This window comes from Maniola hyperantus, chromosome 17 (assembly GCF_902806685.2).
Source record: "Maniola hyperantus chromosome 17, iAphHyp1.2, whole genome shotgun sequence".
Lineage (NCBI taxonomy): Eukaryota > Metazoa > Arthropoda > Insecta > Lepidoptera > Nymphalidae > Maniola > Maniola hyperantus.
The window spans coordinates 6,426,033-6,449,093 of NC_048552.1; the positions used below are offsets into that span (position 1 = coordinate 6,426,033).

The following is a 23,061-nucleotide window of genomic DNA, read 5'->3' on the forward strand; positions in this document are numbered from 1 at the left end:
TACCTATAGAGAAGCAGTACAAAAATCATGTGTAAAGAAAAAAAGAAAATTTAGTTTTAAATAATAAATTACGGGTTTTGTTTTATCTCAACTTTTAGTACTGAAAGTACTTCTTTCAATGTATAAAATAATAAATAATGCGGCCGAACTAAGAATAAGACTGAATTTCTGCCATATTGCGACGTGTACCTAAGCGGGATTATAATTTTTGATTCGTATTTTCTTTGAAGTCACTACCTATAAAAAATAATATATGAATCAAACCTGCGCACGTGTTATACCTGTTATACGTATAGCTATATAGTTGACCTTAAAAAACTAGTATCCAAGGCCGGAAAAAATTAAAAATAATTTACATACAATAGTTACTGCAATTAGAAACAGATGGCGCCACTACGAAAGATTAGCTGTCGTCTCTATACCAGTATATATAATGTACTCTGTGACACAACCTATTTCAAAAATATTAGCGTGCGTACAAATCGATCTGTTCTAATACTGACGTTAATTTTTTAAGCAGATAATCAGAATAGGTTTATCTCTTTTTGATTCAAACTTTTCAAGGCAGGAAGGTAAGTAAATTCGTGCAACTATATTTTTTTAAATAAGGTAATAATACCCCGATCTAACAACTCTTGTCGCTAGCATTCGTTTATAATTGCTTCCTACGTGTCCAATCTTGTTTTCAAACTTGTTCTCAAAATTATATTTCTACGACTGACTAATTATAAGTTTATAACACACTGTAATAACCTTGTGACAGACACTAATCAATATATAAAAAATACAGGTTGAAAAGACAGGGGACGTAAACACAATAGTCCTCATAAACGATTTGTCACAAAATGCTTTTTTCTTGTGCATTCCAAGGCAATCATTATATTTTATCTGTGCAGATAATAAGTTTTTGTATTTGGAATTTGAGATGTCTCAAACGACGTGTGTTAGTAACTAAGAATAATATGTCGTTTCTTAAACAAACACATTATGCTTAAAAAATATAGGCCGGATAGACTGAAGACTGAAGATATTTAATTGCATCCGAAAATCAAAATTAACTGCTGAAATGTTGCGTGTAGTGCACTCATCCTATAAGGCCTGACGCAGGTTCGCCTATTCAGCTAAGCCTCTCCATGCTAAGTGTTATTTCTTGTAAGATGGTACGGAACCCTTCGTGTACGAGCCCGACTCGCACTTGACTGATTTTATATTACCTTTGATCTCATTGAAAAATAATCTTTAAACGATTTTGCGTTAAACTCGTTTTACTTTGATTCTGATTTAATTCTTTGGCAATAGCATTTGTTAGAATTTTCTACCTGATTTATTCGTTGTGTAATTTTTTCGTGATTTTATGTTTTTTTTGTAATTTTTTTTGTACCAATGATTTGTAGATGTTTTTAAAATAATCGGCAGGATTAGTGCCATAGTAATTTTTACAGAAAATTGTGCCAAGTTATTCACAAGAATTAAATTTAAAAATCGAAAACTTGTACAGTTTTGGGATGTAATTTTAAAATGCTTGAAGATTTTTCTTGTTTTATAACGTTTATTATTAACAAGGATATGTATTAGCAAGAAATTAAAAAACTCTGATGAAATACATTGTTGCTTTTTTATTTACACCCCTTTACCAAGAAAAAAAATAAAAAATGAATAACTCGAAAACGATACACTTTGGCATAAGCACTTAGGGGTCGTTTGATAACCAACGGTCCTGTACTATAACTCCTTAACGGGATCGTGTCCTATTATCCTGTAACCCTGTATATTAAAGTGCATCATTTTTTCAAGTTTCATGAAAATTGGTATTTGGAATTTCAATTAAAATGAAGAAATACAAGAAAATATAAGATATATGATAATAATAAATTATACATATTTTGTTTAAATGTGGAATATATTATGAGAAATTGACCTTTGGTGCATTATCACCTTATCGTGACATTGGTTTTCTTCATTTCAATAAAACATATAATACCTACTCAGTAGTTGTTGCTCACGAAAGGAAAATCATAATAATTTCAGAACTTATATTTTGCTTACATTGAATGATTTAAAAAATGTATCTGCTTGAATTACCTATACCTACTCAGTTCTTTGATTTTGAACAATTAGATAATATAGTAAAAACGATAGCATTTTTAATAGATTAATGAATATGTTTATTACTCAGATTTGTCAGGTTACTATAATTTAACTAGTGACTGGGCCGCGGCTCGTAGAAATTATAAAACTCTGGCCTTATTCCTTACTAGCTTAAGCTCGCGACTTTGTCCGCGTGGACTACATAATTTCAGATCCCCATTTAACGCACTTAAGGGTGGAATTTCGATAGTGGATACCCACTCTTTTCAAAGAACACACTTCCAGCGGTTCAGGCTGTGCGTTGATATATACTCGTAAAATGTACATCATAAAGGGCACTTCTGCTGGGCGTTGATCAGTCGGTCAGTGAATCGGGACTGGACTTTTCTATTAAATGTACATATATATTAGCATGTATTATACTTCTGAGATCCAATATATACTATAAAATTCAAAAAAGCTTGACTTACCCGATTAATTTTAATATTAATACATTCAACTTCAAGATCAAAGCTGTATATTTAAATATATATTTAAATCATTTAAACAAAGTCTATGGCACCAGAGGTATTCAAGCAAATTCTAAGTGCTGGTAATGTAGTACAAATCACATCTTGAGACACTTTATCCCATTGGCCATAGTTTGCTTGGCTAAAACCCTCACTGGTGAGGACGTAAACTACTTAATATAATCTTACAGAAATAAAAAACCCCGATATGAAAACGTGATATCCGTATCGGAGGTTAAAACAAATTGCATACGAAATAGCTCATTCTGCAATTCTGGCGGATATACACTTTTTATTTATAACCTAGGTACTACGAGTAGATAATTAGCATTGTGTTGCAACCACAGGTCCAACCAATGCGGCACGGCACCTATTGTAAGTTGATGGCACTACGTCAGAAAAGTTCCTGCAAGTGCCCAAAACAACTGTACAAAATTTCAACTGGATCGGATGAACGCTGCGCGAAATCATAGATAAGAACAGACAGAATCATGTTTGGGCAGGTTAGGTAGGGTTTACACAAGTAAAGGACTAAATCCGAAAACCGTGAATTTGTGGTTACATCACAAAAGAAATTAAAATATGTTCATGAACAAATATTAGTATTGTAACTGATTTTCAAAGTAAGCTAAGATAACTACCTATATCAGTGGGTTATCATAATATGAAAGGGCTTTACCTGTACATTCTAAAAGAGATTTTTAATTTTTTTATAAGGCATAATAGGTTTTGATTTATCGTGCAAAATGTCGAAAAAAATGCCGGAGTACAGAACCCTCGGTGCGCGAGTCTGACTCGCACTGGCCGGTTTTTTATTAAATAATTAAAAAGTGAGTTAAACGATGTTTGAAAAAGAATCACAATCGGAACTTCCCATGAGGATTGCGAAATATTGTGTAAATTTGAAAATTGGACGACGAAATGCGATCAAATAAAAGGATGGTTTCCTAATTTTCAACCTTATGATTATAGGATAGACACAAGAGGTTTCTGTTCCAATCTATAGTAGTTATAAATAACTGGCTCACATTCTGTGCTATTAAGTAATGCACGTATCTTAGGAAAAGTTTCATGACAAAACGGTAAACGTCATTGGGACCATTGCCTGGCATATCCATTGGCATGGCATTGCATAAATCAAGCTTTAGTGCAATGCTGTCTCCAATTTGAAGGTTACGTCTTTCTTTTAAGATGATGTGCTTTGTTTAACGAGAATATTTTTGATCATCAGTGAAGTATATTATGAACGGATGATTGCCCGCGACTTCGTCCGCTGTGAATTTAAAGTTTTAAAATCGTGTGGGGGCTGTTAAATTTCCGGCATAAAAAGTAGCCAATGATCCTTCCCCGGGATGTATGGCTAAGTCTGTATCAAATTTTCATCAAAATAGGGTTAAACTGTTAGGCCTTGAAAAGCTGCAGACAGACAGACATACAGACACCACTTACTGCCAATTAGAATATCAAGTATGGACCCGTATGATTAGTATGGCTAGGACCGATGGATACATGATGATGAATTACTTTGTACAAAAACTTGTACAAAGTAATTCATCATCGTTATCATCGTCATACCGATAAACATTCACGGCACGGTTACGGAGTTCTACACCCACGGTAGGTAGATACTTATTAATGCTAGGTCAAAGTTATTACCTGTGGACCCTCCATTTCTGCATTGCTATTGATACTGAATTTAAATGTGGACTCGCTTGGTGACCCGTTGCCACTTGTTGGAGCCGGAATGGAGATTTTCTGTAAAAAAAAAAACAAACATTTACTAATGAAGAAATTATAAAATTAAAATATGTACTTTAAAAGTAATGTGTTACAGAACTAAATATCTCTGAGCCTCATAGCAAAAACCTGACGATTTGTTACAATCCACTTGAGTAAATATAATTTGAGGAATTTACTATACGTCTGCGAGTGACGACTATATTATGTAGCGCGCCTACGAACTTTGGCAACCGAGTTCATGCATACAATGTGAATCATAGTGTTGAAGATTAATTAATTAATTAAATATCTATTGTTAGATATGTTGCAATTACACTAAAGAATACCTCAACGCCTGCAACTGCATTGTAGACATATTCATAAAAATTTGGAACATCAAACCTTGATATAATTACTCACTGTTTAAAATTTTCCGAAGCATAAAGATAACTAAATGCACGAGAATAATCAATAGTAGATATCGCTTATGAATTATTAATATTAAAATTATTTATTATTATAAAGTATAGATTACATAATAACAATTAACAGAAACTTATGTTCTTAAATAGAAGGTCTAGGTGTAATAGTGCAATAATATACCTAATCCTACCTACCTAACGAATCCTAGGTATCTAATTCATTCATTTTGAACTTAATCTAACTTTGTGTGACTACCCGAAAAAGGAGTGTAATGTTTTCAGGGTTCATGTGTGTGAGTTTCTTTATTCCATCATAACTTCTAAACACTATGGGATATCGGTAGAATCTACATCATCCGGAGTGACACTTGCTATACATTTTTTGAAAAAAAAAAACGGCGGCTGTAACGCGCCATTTTCAAATGTATTTTTTTACAACTTTTTCGTTCGTTTTTGGCATTTCAGTCGTGTTTTTTTTTTTAATCAAGTACAAACTTGTTTCGCAAGATTACAACTGATGCCAATTTTTGGATAGTGCCATTTTTCGTTTTCATTGTGAATGCATATGCGAGGGCTACTAACCTAGCAATGTGTAATGACTTTCATCGCCTGGAATGGCAACGTCGCAGCGCGCGGCGCCCCGCAACACTCAACACTCCGCTCAGCGCAACGTACCGTTTCGCCACCAAGTGGACTCTGCGCACGCGATGTTTAATGAATTTGCACGGGAACGTAATGTGCAATTGTAATTTGATCGTACAGACATTTTGCTTGGGTAGAACTAGTTTCGAACGCAATGTATAAGACTGCATTGCTGTTCAGATATCACATTACATCGTTTCAATTCTACTTAATTGCTAACAAACTTTCTGAATTAATCCTTGTAAGTACATATTATTAAGTAAATAAACACGAAAGTACAAAGCACGCATCCAAAATATTATAAAGGTACGCGTTATCAGAAAAGAACTATGATAAGATGGCTCAGTGTCCGGATATAGCGCGTCGCACGTCACCAATGTAACATGCGTGGCCCCGAGCCGCCTTTAAGGTCGCGGGCCGTGGCTGACGTTTGCCAGCAGTCAGCACCACAATGCTACACGATTAACCCTTCAAACTACGCTGTAATGCAAACTAAACTCAACAATAAACACAATTTCCAGCTCTGACGTCACAGAGTCATGATTAACAATGAAATTCGTTAAAAGAAATCTGATATGTCAAGTTACGTCATACCTACTTGACGAAGTAAAAACGCGGTCAATTTATTGTAAATAGCTTTAGATTTCTTTTTAATTTAGTGATGTGTTAATTATTTAACAAGTCAATACGTAGAAGTACCCAACTAACGCTTGTCAAAGGTTCAGAAAGCATATCGCGAGTGATGAACCCAAGGTGAGATATACTTTATCCAATTATAGAGATAGAGCTGATGAGGAAAAAAACCCGCTACGAGACGAGTGCGAAGGCATAGCGGCGGAGCGCGGGGCGCGGCTTTCTCTGCGGTAGCTACTCCGGCCGATATAAACGCGCGTCGCGGTGGATTACTTCGGCATTCGGTGCACAGCCGTCTCGCCCGCTACAGTTGCTGACTCCTGAATATCCGTTGTTTCATTTCACTGTTGTTGTTTTACATACTTTTAAGGCGAATTATTAATGTAACATGATTAGATATCCATTTGTAGGTAATGAGTCCAATGCATCAGCTGCTGCTTGTATCATGTCAAGGTTGTTAGTTTCATTGTTTGTCTTTTAGCGAAGGTCGTTCGAGTCTACGCCTCGGTTGGACCGGAAAATACGAGGAAATGCATCATCCGCTTTTCAAGGCATTAGTAGAACTCTGTTCAGGACATTTCGTTTTTTTAAATGCCTTATCCAGCTGGCCAGTGAGACTACGTTGGTAATGATAATTCCATGTTACATCATCCTTGGATACCAGTAGACTATGCAACTGATTCTCGTTATTTTAGTTCAAATGAATTCTTTATTGTATTTCGTCCGTCGTGCACAGCGATCAAGGGCTTTGTTGCTTACCTAATTTCTCAGCAAGCGGTACCCGGAGTTGCGAAGTGAGAGGCCGACCGAACCGGTTCGGTTATGCTCGAACAAGAGACCGACGTACGAATATAGCCTTCTTAGCTTGTTTTGCTGCCTCAGAGTTGTTTTTATTAACTAGGTATCGAGAACAGGTAGCATAAATCCGATTGAAAATTCGAGAGATTAGTTATAATAGATTGTATGTGACAGACCCGACGCGAACAGGCAGTCGCCGCCGCCGTGCCCCAGCGAGCCAGTTAACGTGTTGTATCTATTGACGTAACGTTGTGGAGGTGTGTACGGGTCGTTTAATACAATTTTCGACTTAGTAGCAACAATATTGAATGTATATACATTATGTAGAAACTGGCGCAACGTCAGCAGTGAACGATAATAAATAGTTCTCAACACGCAGCGTAGCGGGAAATCCACGCAGCTGGGCTGTGATCGGCTTCACGTTAATTGATTACCGACTCCTTATCTTATTTTCTATATACACTTCATATTACTTATTTGTTAACAAAATTAAAACAGTTACATATTTCCAATCCGTAGCCTCTATCATTGTTATCGAAAGACTGCTCGGTGAAATCACCTTATAAGATAAACGTCTTATTATCATTTAATCATTAGTTAATTTCCGACGCCCATATTTATATCTCTACTCTCGTCCCCTTAATGTCTTTTATTGATAGGTACAAAATATTACTGTGGTTTTTTTCTGCAAAATGATCCTAATATCCTTGTTGAACTAGCAACAGTACTTTGGTATTTTAATAGCACAATTTTGGAATAAATAATAAATTTTCATGATAACTTAACTCATTATAATGTTTATATACTTTATAACATTATACTCAAATTAGTCAGTACTCTTAAAAAATAAATTGGAATTAAAACAGTTATACTGTATAAGTCTTAATCGGCAATCTATCATTTCTAACTGGTTGAGCATTACATAATAAACTTGTAACTAATAAAGAAATAAATAAATAAATAAATAAATAAACAGTAGTACGTACTTCTTACAACCAAATGGATGTGAAAGTATCAGCAGGATATAGTATCAAAATTGATGAGGATCTTTTATATTACGTACCTACTCGATGAAAGATCAAATTGAGCACTTGTAAATTCGGAAAGACGCCCGCGGAAGAAATTGTTCTTAACAATTACTAACGGTAGTCGTCACTTTCATCGCAGACACATTTAACAGGCAAAGGAGTGGCCAGTTATTCGTGAGGGTTTCTACAATACTATTTGCATTTCACACGACTTTCTAATGGACGATACGGCCGTCTTGTCGCAATCGTTGGCAGTGGTGAGTGGTAACATCAATTTATTTAATTATATGTCAACATACGGTGAAAATACGATATTCAAGTCTCGCGTTATTGTTGTCACGACACTAGGTTCCGATGTAAATTAAACGCAGTCAACTAACCTCTCTTGTCTCGGAATGACTAGTATAAAAATATATAACATTTAAAAACTATTACTCCGGTTTTTAACGATTCTTCATTCGATTACGGTTTTAGCGGACTACTGAACCAAGGAATACGATCACGCTCACCGAGCAATTTAATTACTAACGGTGCATTCTCTGCGTTTGCGAAAATGTTAAGACAATCGCATAACGTCTAGTTAGAAATTGAACAACAAACGATTTCTTAAGTATTTTGCATTACGGTTGAATGAACTAATTTCCATTATAATTGTTTTTCGGTATGTTACTGATAGTATTACAAACGCGCAGCCCACTTGAACGTATAATTTGTTATCACTACGATAACAATGGATGAACGCGTCAATCTCATGATTCTAATTTGCAATTTCTAAAACCAATTTATTGTATCGCCCAACGAATATTTAGTGGCAAAATTTTATTACTTAAATTGCAATGAAACGGTGTTTTGGGCGTGTCTTTAAAGGATTCATTCCAGTGCCGTTCTCCTCGCGATATCTGTTCACGACCTTCCGACGGCGGGAGGGGCGCCTTCACGACAACGTGACTGCAATACGGCCTTACGTCGCGATGGCTGTATCGAAACCTCTACGTAACCAAGCTCTTTCCAGCGGTTACCCAATGCCCGATAGAAGTTCCGTCGATTGTCTATATTATATAGCCGTATTACTTGCACATTAAAATCACCTAACCACTTCACGTGAACGCTTTGGCGCAACAAATACTGTCACATAGACCTATCCCATTAAACTTTACAAAAAATAAAAAATATAGGTCCCTACCTCCACCGTGCCATTTCTTTCAAGAGTAGGAAACACATTCCTAAAGATACTTATATTTAAAATAATGCAATTATTGTAATCCAAACCTGAAATTGTATGTTAATAACCTCCGCGTGTATACAATTGCGAATTCTCTTTTAGCGAGATTTCGAAAACAATGGGCAGTAAAAGGCAAATGCGTATTCTCACTAGACGACCGACTTCATTGTGCACTCATTCATGGCAGAGTTACTTTTACTAAACATATAATAAATTTTGGTCCCATTGTTCAACAACTGCATCAACCAAGAGAACATTATTAAGTACCAATAAGATCAAACTTAATTAATTTGACAATCATTATACCTATTAAGTACTTAACAGGCAATTGGGAACACGTTATTTAAGCTGCCTTTAATCGTAGATAAATTGTACTGTTGGTAAGACTACAGACGGTGAAAGGGATTAGCAGATTTGTATAGAACATATTAAAAACATTTAGATGTTTGCCACTATTGTGCAATAATGTTTCATAAGTTTACCGACTTTTAACGGCCGTCATACTACGTGAGGAATCAAATGGAAATTACAATTCAAGTTGAAAATGATAGATTAATAACGTCGTACAAAACGCACTACTCGATGTCTACACAATGTCGCAAGTATTTAGATCAAGGTGCGAAGCACGCGTCTCGAGAGTCGAAATTGGAACCGAGGATTTTTTGCGATGATCACGCTAGTATTCAAGAAACATATAGGAATTTTTGATTGACATGATTACTTTTAGGCTATGATTACCTGTTCTAAAAGATATACTATATAATAAAGTGTGAAAATAATACCTAAAAGATCGTTGTGGCAAGATTTAGATCTTTCTATTTTAAATGTATAACTCGCCTCGCTGAATAGAGGTGGTTCTCAATTCGGCCCGTTTTTTTGTTTTTCAACTATATATTCAATAAAATAAAATAATACTTATTGTACGTACTTAACATGTTCATAGTTTAGAAGTTTAATAGTTATCGATTCACTTTACCGCACAACCAATAAAAGTTAAACAAAAAATATACTTAAAGTTCGAAAACCTCATCTCCCGGTCAATCTTATAGGGGATAGGTACGTTCTTAAAAACATCGAGGAATGTTTTTTCGAAATATCTACCTTTAATGCCCTTCGGGAGTTATCATTACAAGCTTAACGAAAATGAATTACAAAAAGAAAGATGGGTGTGAAATTTGGATCTAGAACAATCCACTAGAGACGCGGCGCCGACGCGCCATGACGACAGCCACGCCCCCGTCTGGGAGATCTATAGTAGATATATGGGTTACTTGTGGAGCTGATGTTGTGGTATATAAACATTACGTACTCTACCGCTACGCATTGCATACCTAGACAATCATCTTGAAACAGTTCTACTTACGAAACAATTATTTTACTGCTGTAAGACTGAAACAAAATGTTACCAAACTTTAACTTTTGTTTGAAATTGGGTAGATCGTATCTTACAACAAAAGAAACCAAACTTAAATAGCAAACGTTTTAATAAGAGTAAAGTATAGATATGGCTAGCATTCGATTTATATGTATTACTAGCTTATGCTCGCGACTTTGTCCGCATGGACCACACAAATTTCAAATCCTTATTTTACCCCTTTAGGGGATGGATTTTCAAAATACTTTCTTAGCGGATGTCTACATCATAACGGCTATCCGCATACCAAACTTCAGGCTGATCCGTCGTAGATTAAACCTAGGCTAATGTTAAGAAAAGGTAGGTACGATGATATGGAAAGCATGCCCTAGTTAATATTGCCCAAATGGGAATGATAGCCGAATAAAAATCATATGAGAAATGTAAACAACGATGATCAGCACACACAATAAAGCAGACAAATTGACTGCGAAGCCGATCACGCGTTGGTTGAATTCAATACAGTAGGTAAGTAGGCGGGCCGTATTGTCCAAAAGCGGATATCCAAACGATATTGTATGTGCGCATCCCTATACGGCATACCGCACTAATATTGTTTTAAAATAAAAATAGCGAACAAACGAGCAGGCGGGTCACCTGATGTTAAGTGATTACCGCCGCCCATGAACATCTACAGAATCAGACGGACCGCCTATGCGTTGCCGGCCTTTCAGAAATTTGTTGGTTTGCCCCTTGAATAACCCTATATTATCTCTAAATCCTGGTCTTGACGAAACCTGCCTCCCTTATTTGGATAAGAGAAAATAAAGTTAATAAAATATTTACATCATTTAGCGTGACTGCCATATTATATTATGTTTAAGTAAGTAAATATTCATTCCAAGTACCAAATCGAAAACATAACCACAAAAACGGCTTCGTTGTAAGTAATTTATTGGCTTTAAACATGACACTGGAGACATGTCAATAATAATTATTATGGCTCAAATCCATATTGATATTATAAATGTGAAAGTGTGTCTGTCTGCTAGCTTTTCACGGCCCATCTGATTATACTATTTGACGAAAGGTATAGATAGCTAGTATCCCAGGGACGGATACAAGCTATTTTTTGTGCAGGAAAATCATAGAGTTCCCCCGGGATTATTTAAACAAAAACGCGGATGAAGTCGCGGGCATCATCTAGTTGTCTAATCATCATCATCATCATTAAAAAATAGAAAAACACTTCGAATTTACGTACCATGTTTCACGTATTCAATAAAATCGTTGCGCAGAAATTTGTCATCTGAATGAACACAAAATAAATGTCACCGTTTACTTAATTTGCACCAAACTGTAAAAAACTTCACTTTCGACAAACACTTCTCCACTCGCTTTTTGTAGGTATTAGTGTGTTGGTGTTGGTATTATGTTGAGTGGTTGAGCTATTAGTAGGTAATATATTGGAAACTAGCTGATGCCCGCGACTTCATTCGCGTGGATTTAGGTTTTTAAAAATCCCGTGAGAACTCATTGGTTTCCGGGACAAAAAATAGCCTATGTCACTCTACAGGTCTTTAACTATACCCATGCAAAAATCACGTCAATCCGTTGCTCCGTTGTGACGTGATTGAAGGACAAACCAAACAAACACACTCTCGCATTTATAATATGGATTCTTTTATTTTCCGGGATAAAAGTAGCCTATGTCTTTTCCCGGGATGCAAGCTACGAGTATCTCTGTAAATCGGTTAAACGGATGGACCGTGAAAAGCTTGACAAGCGTGAAAAGCATGTGGGACAGACACACTTTCGGATTTGTAATATTAGTATGGATGTCATTCTTATGCGAAGGCATACCTAGTAATTTACGTGAAGACATCAGATGTATTTGATTAGTTTAAAACGTTTTAGAATAATATGAATAGGTACTACCTACTACTGTTTCACTAGTGAAGAAAACAAAAATTATCTTGCGTTTCAATCTAACGCGGTCAGTTAGAAGAAGAACAAAGAACAATGATTATGAACAGCAAATTATTAGATATGCGCCATAGGAAATTGACCACGTCGGGTGCAGGCATAGATAACTGTTAGTCTCTAATTCAGCGTTCAGCTAATAAGATTTGTTGTATAATGGTTGTTACGAGGCAGGCGGCTACCAGGGCGAAAACAATTGTGAGCAAGACCGGTCCCTGTCTTATTCAATCTTGTATGCAAGAGATTGGAAGGAAAATATCCTGACGTAAAAATGTAGTTTTACAACTTCAACAGAATTAAATCCAAATTATGAAAGATCAAGGTACTGCAGCCATGAAGGTTGATTCATAATTTGAACTGTGGAATTAAAAAATGTATTTTAAAGAACATAATTTTTATCTTCAACTAGCTACCCCGGCGAACTTCGTACCGCCTAACAGTCGATTCTTTTTCAGGTTTTTTTTTTAAATTTTTCTCTCCGTAAGAACCATCCTCGTACTTTAAGGAATATTATAAAAGAATTAGCGAAATCGGTTCAGCTATTCTCGAGATTTGCGATCAGCAACACATTCAGAGATTCATTTTTATATATAGAGATAAAGCCTGCCGTCTGTCTTTGCAGTGATTGTAAAATTTCACCGCTTACTTTAATTCATCATCATAATCATCATCTCGACCCATAGTAGGTTCACTCTGAGCACAGGTCTCCTCTCGGAATGATAATAGTTTAGGCCAATAATATCTATCACGCTGGCTAAGTGTACATTAGAGACTTCACACATATTAGAGGATATTATGGGGAGTTTTCAGTCATGTAAGTTTTGCTCATAATGTTTTCCGTCATAGTTAAAGCAAGTGATATTTAATCAAAACGCACATAACTTCGAAAAGTTAAAGGTGAAGAACCCCTCCCAGATCCCTTGAATAGAAGGCTTAACCACTGGCCTATCAGCGCTTACTTTAATTAGATACATTTTACAATCAAACAAAGAGTAGCAACTTTATTACCATTAGGAAAGATTTACATTACTGAAAGATTGTGTCAGTGTGCAAGCCGCATAGGAGCGCAACGGAAGATGGCTTAATATTGTAAAAAAATAAGTTAGTTAATAAGTAAATTAGCTTAATGGGTTCCATCATTACTGCTTGTGTATACCTTGAGCCACTATTTAAAATTACTTACAATTGGCGATCGTGTCAATTCGACCTAAAATGTGTTTTGAGGCGAAGGCTACTTTGAGTGTTGCATACGTATTGGAATATTGTAGCTGGGGAATGAATCAATCACCACATTTAATTACAGTTCATATTATATAAAAAACTGGTCAAGTGCGAGTCACGACACAAAGAGTTCCGTACTTACAAAAACACTTTTATGTGCAACACTGGGGAAGCCACTGCAACACAGCGCCATCTAAATGTAATTTTAAGTTGAACTAATTTAATTTTATTTGCTTCATGTACCCATTTTAATTTTTTTGTGTTGTAACAACAAATTCACGGTTTTCTGATTTTTCCCTTTGGATACTTGTGCTAGATGTGATAAGACCTACCTACCTACCTGTATTTCATGATCTAGGTCAACGGGAAGTACCCAATAGGTTTTGATACCCTTTTCTTGACAAACACGACGGACAGACAGACAACGAAGTAATCCAACAAGGGTTCCTTTTATCCTTTTGAGGTATGGATCCCTAAAAATATAAACACTGGACGCTCATTATTTTGTTTAGGTTGCAATTTAATTTTCTCGCAACCTGAAGTTCAAAATAGTTGCGGGCGAGCGGTAACTTTTACCTGACTTACGTAAGCCCGCCAGGTGTAATTTATTATCGACTCCATAGCGAGCTTTCGTAATATCTAAGCTGGCTCTATTTAGCCATTGCATTTTGTCTATTTAATTGTCTGGCCGTTGCAGATGTTGAGTGGATAAATCATGAGTGACATATCGAATACATATTTTATTACTGAGGTCATATCTTTAGAATTTTTTATCCAATCCATCTAATGAAAAAATGTTTGCAGTGCAATCTCGCGTAAGCTTATAATTTATTTTCAAATTCCCTATTATGTATCTTAGAATTCCTTAGGCAAAATTCAATTATGTATTCGTTTTATATATAGCATAGCCAGGCTTATTATATTGTAATAGTTAAAAAAGATATTAACAAAGAGATTAATAATATAGCGGAGACATAAAATGTTTATTTAGTATATATATAACTATTAAAATGTATGTATATACATAATACGTATATATAATATGTTATCAGCTATTTCTTGTAGTGTCAAGTGCTTGCGGTGCACTAAGTAATTATTGATATTAAGCATTATTATAGAGCTGATAACAAATATGCATATTTTTAGCAGCCTAAAATCTTCATAATATTCGTAATTACGAAGATTTTAGTCTGCTAAATACATATTTGGATAATATTCGGAGCATTGTCAGTTTAAGGCTTATAATTGATTATTTTATTATTGTAAAGTGCACATTTTGAGAACGCACTCGCCATATTTGCTCAACTGCTATATCAAAAGTACAATTTAGCTAGTCCGATTCGCACTCAATCGATTTTTTACTATACCTAAGCATCTTTAGGAAAAACTGTATGCAAGGGTAAACCGTACTTTTGCAATGACAGTTGACACATGAGCAAATATGACGAGTGCATTCTCAAAATGCCTCCTCTCATTATACCTCCGATTATTTATCCCGTATTCCAATCGGACGAGATAGTTCAATGGTCAGTGATCTTTTTTCCTACTTTTATTAAGTAAACGAGTTTATTATTTTACTGTCTAACAGCCGTACGCAGAGTCGCTAATCGTTACTTAAGATTGAGTTAAAACGAGACAGATTTGTGACAGATATATAGCGCTGTCTCGTTTTAACTAAACTTAAGTAACGATTAGGCGACTCTGAGTACGGCTGATAGACCTATTGACTGCTGGCTGCGTCATGAAATAAGGTTTGTGTAAAACACCAAATCAGAAATTTGTTATAAATATTAATTAATTAAACATTACAGAAACTATTTAAGTAACAAATAGAAGTTAAAGTGTAATAAATCACACATAGACAATACGACTGTCTACCGAATAATTTATGTTCCATGTCTTAAGCATGTAGGTTGTTGCAGGTTCTTTTATATAAACCATCTGTAAATAAAGATAATCGCACTTCCTACTTGGGCATTGAAAGCGGTATTAGCTGAGTATGATGTGCACGCATTCTCAAACAAGGTGACTTTCCCTTCTCTAATGGAAAAACAGCATTATGTCAACCGCCTTACGGTCAATCTTATGATGCAGTTGTTTTCCGCAATCTTCGGGAATGAGGTCCAATACTGTGTTTATATTTTATGTTTGACCAGTCAAGCATATGAGGTTAATATGCCATGGTTAATATAATTTGCGTACAAAAGTTATTATCATTTTAACATAAATGAAAATAAACAAAATAACTTAGGTTTGAGTAATAAAAAGTTTTAATTCATTTTCATTGAATGGTTTGCAAGCCTTTAATTCTTTATTATGCTCATCTATTTGAAAACTGTACAAAAATATTTTTTTAAGTTCATAGCCATAAATTACAAAATATCTCTGGGGAAGTTCCCTTGTCAATGAGCGTCCAAAAAATAAATGAATCCCCCGACATGATTAGAGCGAGCGTCTTACACATCTTTATAGCATTGTCGGGGAATTCCGGACATTATTATCTCTACATACAAAACAAAGTCTCTTCCCGCCGTCTTGTCGTCGGTGCCTTGTCTACGTACAGTACCTACCCGGCAGGAAATATTGTACATCGCCCTTTAGAAAGAGATAGCGGTTTCGTAGAGCGTTGTCTCTGTCGTTGAAACCATAGTGAAACCGACAAAACGTCACGTAGGTATGACCGAGACAACGCTCTACGAAGCCGAAATCTCTTTATATCAATGTACATACAATATTTCCTGTTACTGTACGCTTAGATATTTTAAACTACGCAACGGATTTTAATGCGGTTTTCATCAATAGATAGAGTGATTCAAGAGGAATGTTTGTAGGCATAGTTTTATATTGTTTTATATTAATTTGATGAAATATGATGATAATTGTTGTAGTTGTCGGAAGTAATCAGCGTCTGTTCTTACTTAGATGGTCGAAAGTGTTGGACGTTTTTGTGATGCTGCGTTGTGGTACCTATATCATCTGTAGAACTAAAGCAAGAGGAAAATTAATTCCAATTACTGATGAAGATGATTTATTAATTTTTATTTATAAGCAACAAAGAGTAGTATATCATATTATGATTCGAGATAAAAACATTACAATACAATTGACATGAAATTCACACTAAAAATATTTTTTTAACAACAAAGCGGTTTTAGGTGTTCATTAATTCAATGTCAATTTATGTAGTACCTACCTACTTGATTTAACAAACAACTTTCCTGGACCAATTCTCTTTAAGTTTAAGCACACATATTAAAAATGATACTTAGTTAATAACTTACTAGTTATATATAAACTAAGACTTTATGCAATAGAGTTCAAGTATCTGCAATGATCCATGGAGAATTGGAACAATAGAGCTAACAACTCCTTTGAGTAATTTATGTTCAAACAATGAAAATATTACGTCGATTTAATAGCAAACCTTTGTTAAAACGAAAAATTAACTAATTTATTTTTGCGAATGTGTATTTAATGTTCCACTTAATGGTTCATAAACGAAATGGTATCGATCAAGGTAAGTAGGTACTTATATGTCTCGTTAATTTCGACATTTATTTACCCTACTAGCTGATGCCCGCGACTTCGGCCCCGTGGAATTTGATTTTTTAAAATCCCGTGGGAACTATTTGATTTTCCGTGATAAAAAGTAGCCTATGTCACTCTCCAGCAAGGTGATTCGCTAACTCAGTTTCTAACACGGAGCTCATTTTTTAATCCGTAGAAGTTTTTCTACGAAAAAATATTTTAATATCACCCAGTGAAGCAGCAACGTAGAACTAACCAACCTCGGTGGCTATCATTCAGTGTTAGACACTGAGTTAGAGAATCACCTAGCAGGTCTTTTTGTCTATATTACCCATGCATAAAATCACGTCAATCCGTTGCACCGTTGCGACGTGATTGAAGGACAAACCAACAAACAAACACACTTTCGCATGTATAATAATACTGAGGTACTGATTTCAGCACTGTTAAGCGCTTTAAAATCTAAATATATAAAAGGAAAGGGTGACTGACTGATTGACTGACTGACTGATCTATCAACGCACAGCTCAAACTACTGGACTGATCGGGCTGAAATTTGGCATACAGATAGCTATAATTGTGACGTAGGGATCCGCTAAGAAAGGATTTTTGAAAATTCAACCACTAAGGGGGGTAAATAGGAGTTTGAAATTTGTGTAGTCCACGCGAACGAAGTCGCGAGCATAGGCTAGTATTTATTTATAACGAATAGATCTTAAATAGCGTGTGGCGATTTAAGCCTTAGCTTGTGACCGTCACCGCCGCCTGTGTCCTCAAAGGTCGAACGGTGTTATTAAGGTCGCATGTTTTAAACGCCTCTATTGATTTGTAGTTAATATCTACCTAATCCATACTAATATTATAAATGCAAAAGTGTGTGTGTCTGTCTGTCTGTCCGTCTGTCTGTCTGTCTGTCTGTCTGTCTGCTAGCTTTTCACGGCCCATCCGTTTAACCAATTTTGATGAAAATTGGTATAGAGATAGCTTGCATCCCGGGAAAGGACATAGGCTACTTTTGATCCCGGAAAATTAAAGAGTTCGCACGGGATTTTTAAAAACCTGAATCCACGCGGCCGAAGTCGCGGGCATCATCTAGTTATATATAATTTGGCGAATCACTGTGCGCGGATATATTAAAAGTGAAAGTTAAGTGGGCCTCAAAACACAAGTCTATTTTGTTTTTTTTAAATTAAGTACAGCGTTAACCTACACTGAACATGTATGGCTTGATTTGTAATTTGTGTGCAGGCAAAACGTAATGCTGCGTTACTTAGGTCAGTTATTTATTACTTAAATACTTATTAAGTGAATGATTGTAACAGAAATGTCTTACCATATTATTTACTAGATGAACAAGAGTGAATAGGCACCTTCTAGGCAAACGCGTTACATCTTAGGCCACATCATCACTTCCCATCAGGTGTGATCGTGGTCAAGCGTGCGCCTATAACGAATAAAAAAAAATAAAAAAATGATGCCCGCAACTTCGTCCTCGCGGATTTAGTTTTTTTTTAAATCTTCGATTTTCCGGGATAAAAAGTAGTCAATGTCCGTCTTCGGGATATAAGCTAAATCTCATCAAAATCGTTTAAACTGCTGGGCCGAGAAAAGCTAGCAGACAAATAGGCACACTTTCGCATTTATAATATAAGTATGGATTACCAGGCCAAGCTTTGCTGTGGCTCAGTTTGACATTAATAATTTATTATTAGAAAAGTAAACAATTTCGGTTCCCGTGGGAACTTCGGGATAAAAAGTGTATAAAAACACAGTTTTATAGAAATGCAATGTTGTATAAAAATTCCAAGTCAAGCCATCGAGTTTTGCAAACCCAAATCATATCACGTCACGAATCATATCACGGAAGCAGAATTTTTATTTAGGTAAATAAAGTAGATGATTGTAATGAAAAGTACTATCTACATAATTTGCAAAAAGTGCATTTTTTTGTAAGTATTTTTGTCAGTATGGAATGCGGTAACTATAAAGTAAAATGTAGGCTTGAGTACACTGGCTGCTTATATCCAACATTAAAGTGTGTGCAAATGAGTTCCCATATAAATTTTGGCTAGTCGTATATGCCGTCAATTTTTGGACTACGAGTAAAGAACGATAAGGCATTTATGATTCCAATGAGGTGCAGCCCGAAAACAATAGGAACGTTTAAGATTGCGTCTACGAGACCTTTGTTGAATGCTACCGCGTGATATGCCTGAGTGTAATCTATAGTCCGGTGGTATTAGGTATCTAATAGTAAAGTGCGCTACTGTGCGAGGTGCAAAGTGAAAGTGAACAGCGCGCACGTACGGCCCGTACTCCGAATAAGACGACACCACCGTCCGCATACCTCTGCAATTACCACGAGGAAATCAGAACGGTTCCGCCGCTCCCAGCGCCTTCGTAAACACGATTCGCAAACATTAGATCATGTCGCATGTGCTTCTGCGTGTGCTCGCGGAGCAAACAATCTGAGCATAATATCGAGCAAACCTAATTTTGAATGGATAAAATCTTAAACTGACCCATCTGTTGTCCCTCAGGCAGGACCTCATTCGGTTTTGATATCCGATTATTTGTGTAACCCCTCCGTTCCCACTTGTCGTTTATCGCTTGATGTTCCAGTGGCATTCTGATACAAAATCGGGGTCCGACCAGTTATTCACAGCGTCATATAAAATGTTCTGCCACTGGAACATCCGACAAACGACAAGTGGGAACGGTGGGGGTAAGAGATAAAGTTCCGTTAGATCGATAAAATGAAAAATCATAGTTGCAACCTGTATTTTACGGCCTAAAAATACAGGTTGTAGATTCGCAGAAGTCGTAACTAGAGACATAATCTGCCGTAATTAATACTCGGAATCTTTTCTCCGGTAGTAGAATCATGAATCTACATGTAAAATTGAGTTTAGTCCATTCTAAAGCTATAGATTAACTGAAAGAAAAATAAAATATAGGTATAATATAACCTAGAAACACATTCCTACACATTCATTCATAACAGCAACTAAGTAGGATTTATGATTATTATTTTTGATAGAATTTTCCGTAAGCTGAATATTATTAGTTACTAAATGCAATAACGGCATAACATTTACGTTTTATTACGTCATTTAACGTGATGTACGTCACAGATAACTAAAGAAGCAGGTAAAGAATTAGTTTCATATAAATATATAGGTACCTAACAATCTCAGTCATGTCATAGAAAAAATTGCTTATTGATACTGACGAAATAAAATAATTTTTAAATTCCAATTTCCAATATAAGTATGCGAATTTTTACGTTATAAATAAGTACTAAGTCAATTTCCTTATAATATGTAGTAAAGATTAATTTGAAAATACCATAAACCGATAACATAAGCTATTCCCATGTTATCTATTCTTATTAAGTATTATCTATAGACATGTTAGAATAATGTAGGTACCTCTTTTATTACTTCCGTGCATAAAATCTAACTATTAATCAAAACTGAGAGAAATACCTAGGTCTCTTTAAACTGGACTTCCATTCATTCAACAGGCTGCCCTTGCAGCGAATGTAAACACCATTGTTTGATCACGTGGTTGGGCCCATTAAAATTGAAAGGCATTTTTAGCGGGTAGGATTTGTTACTTTTTACTTTGTTTTGATGTTTTTGCGGTAGATGACGATGAGGAAGCGGGCGCGGAAGAAGATCAAGGGTAGCTAGATTTTATGGATAGGATGAAGAAGGCCGGGCAAAAAGATGAGAGGACGACCAACGAAAAGGTGGATGGATTGCGTAAAAGAGGATATGCGTGTAAAAGGGGTGGATAATACGTTGACGAATGACAGAAGTGAGTGGAAGAAGAAGTGTTGTGCCGACCCTACGTAGCGTGGGATAAGGTAAGGAAGAAGAAGATCAAGAAGGCCGGAGTCGGATCTTATGTAGACGTGTAAGAGATAACGCGTTTATATGACGGTCTAGCCTTGCTGCAGAAATCACGCGTCGCTGTCGTCTTTCCAGGCCTCATAATTTATGGATCCATATTCTATAGTTATCAAATCCCTTAATACACTTCTAATGCAATTTTGCAATGACAATTTGTCATGGGTGCAATGTAGATACTAATGTGGTGTCAATCCTTTGTTCTTATAATATTTGTTAATTTTCGATGGAAGCTTGATTTCGTCCGACATTTTGTTCAAATATCGTCATTTTTCAACAAATTAACACAAACCAATATTAAACTATACCTATAAACTTTCCTCTTGAATCACTATCTATTAGTGTCGCTAAATCGCATTAAAATCCGTTGCGAAGTTTAAAAGATCTACGCGTTCAAACATACAGACAGCGGGAAGCGACTTTATTTTATACTATGTAGAGATGTTACATAGTTGCAATTTCAGAGCAGTTAATAGCCAGAGTTATATTCCACGACCAAATTAACACACCAGTTAGAATTAATACAACTGTTTGATCTATGCAAATATTTGCTCATCACTTACAACCGAGCTTGAAAAGTAGGCGAACAAATATCTAGGGAATTGATGGCAGTTTCGGTATAATATTATATTATAATGATTAAATCGTCATTGAGTTAGATGGGTAACAGCGTTTTGTTGAATGTGAAAATGTGGTAAGGAAGTATCAAGGTCAGCAAGTCAGCCATAGATTTTTAAGTTTGTACATAATTAAAATAATATACTTAATATAATGAAAGATGTACTAAAAATGATTCCCTCGTGATATTGTATTTTATTAGTTCTTATATATACAAATATGGTGAATACAAAAAGACATTTGCAAGATGTACAATGAACCAAAAGCTTAATTTGCTATAATCCGCTGAAACCGATCAAATTTGTATACCGCAAAGTAACGCCTGCTTCTACACAACTTTTGCAAGATGTGAAAAATCTTTGAAATTCTAGACTCATACCATAAAGTGAATAAGGAACATAATAAATATAATTAATGGATGTGTCCACTGTCCACTTCTTGGACGTGACAACCCATGATTTTAGTGGTTTTATTATCTCAAAGCTACCCTCAACTTTTGATTGAACAAATGATTTATTTTTTCTATCAACAGCTACCTAGTTTTAACAAAGCCTGTAATATTCTTTTCAGATAAAGAAGTTTCATGTACATAATATTAGCGAAATCCTGTTTTCAAGGTTCACAATAACGGACTCTAAAGGCGATGGTGTAAATAAAGTGACTCGGGAGGGCGTCGACCCGCCGGATCAAACCGTATTCAACTTAGGTAGTTACCTACCTACATTAATAAATAATACAATACACAATTTTGCATTACTACATTGGGTTCATTGTACATAGATAACTCGGTGATTCATTAGAACTGATGGCATAGATAATATTCGATATTGCTGTCATATGATACTAACGGAAATCAGCGGTTGCAATTTGTTTTGATGCTTTACGCAGTATTCGATGATAAAATAAAGTAACAATATTATAAAAATAGCTTATACCCGCGACTTTTTTATCCCCAAATTTTATTTTACCTTGAGAGGTTGAATTTTCAAAAATCCTTTCTTAGCGGACGTCTATGTCATAATAACTATTTGCATGCCAAATTTCAGCCCGATCCGTCCAGTAGGTACTTTGAGCTGTGCGTTGATAGATCAGTCAGTCAGTCAGTTAGTTTTTCCTTTTATATATTTAGAAGATAAAGTAAATTTGCACAAATTAGTACTTAACGTATACACGGTAGATGCATATTGAATTAGGACAGGCGAATGATAATCAGAAAACCAATTAATTTAGCTCTTTTCTTAGCTCTATACAATTCTAACAAAATATGTCGTTAATGACTACATCTTATTGAACATACACATTAAAAACATACTCGTAGGTAATAGAAGTAACCACCTTTTGTTTGTAAATTTTATTCTAATGCTAATAACAAAGGAAAACAA

The 23,061-nt window shown here is 35.5% G+C and overlaps 1 protein-coding gene across 1 annotated transcript in view; it reads right to left on the reverse strand.

Moving 5' to 3' along the window:
- LOC117989942 (RNA polymerase II elongation factor Ell-like) overlaps positions 1 to 23,061 on the reverse strand; it is an 80,084-nt gene that overhangs the window by 25,266 nt on the left and 31,757 nt on the right. Inside the window, exon 3 of the mRNA XM_034977341.2 lies at positions 4,254 to 4,352. Coding sequence (XP_034833232.1) covers positions 4,254 to 4,352 — 99 coding nt within the window. The remainder of the gene's footprint in view (positions 1 to 4,253; positions 4,353 to 23,061) is intronic.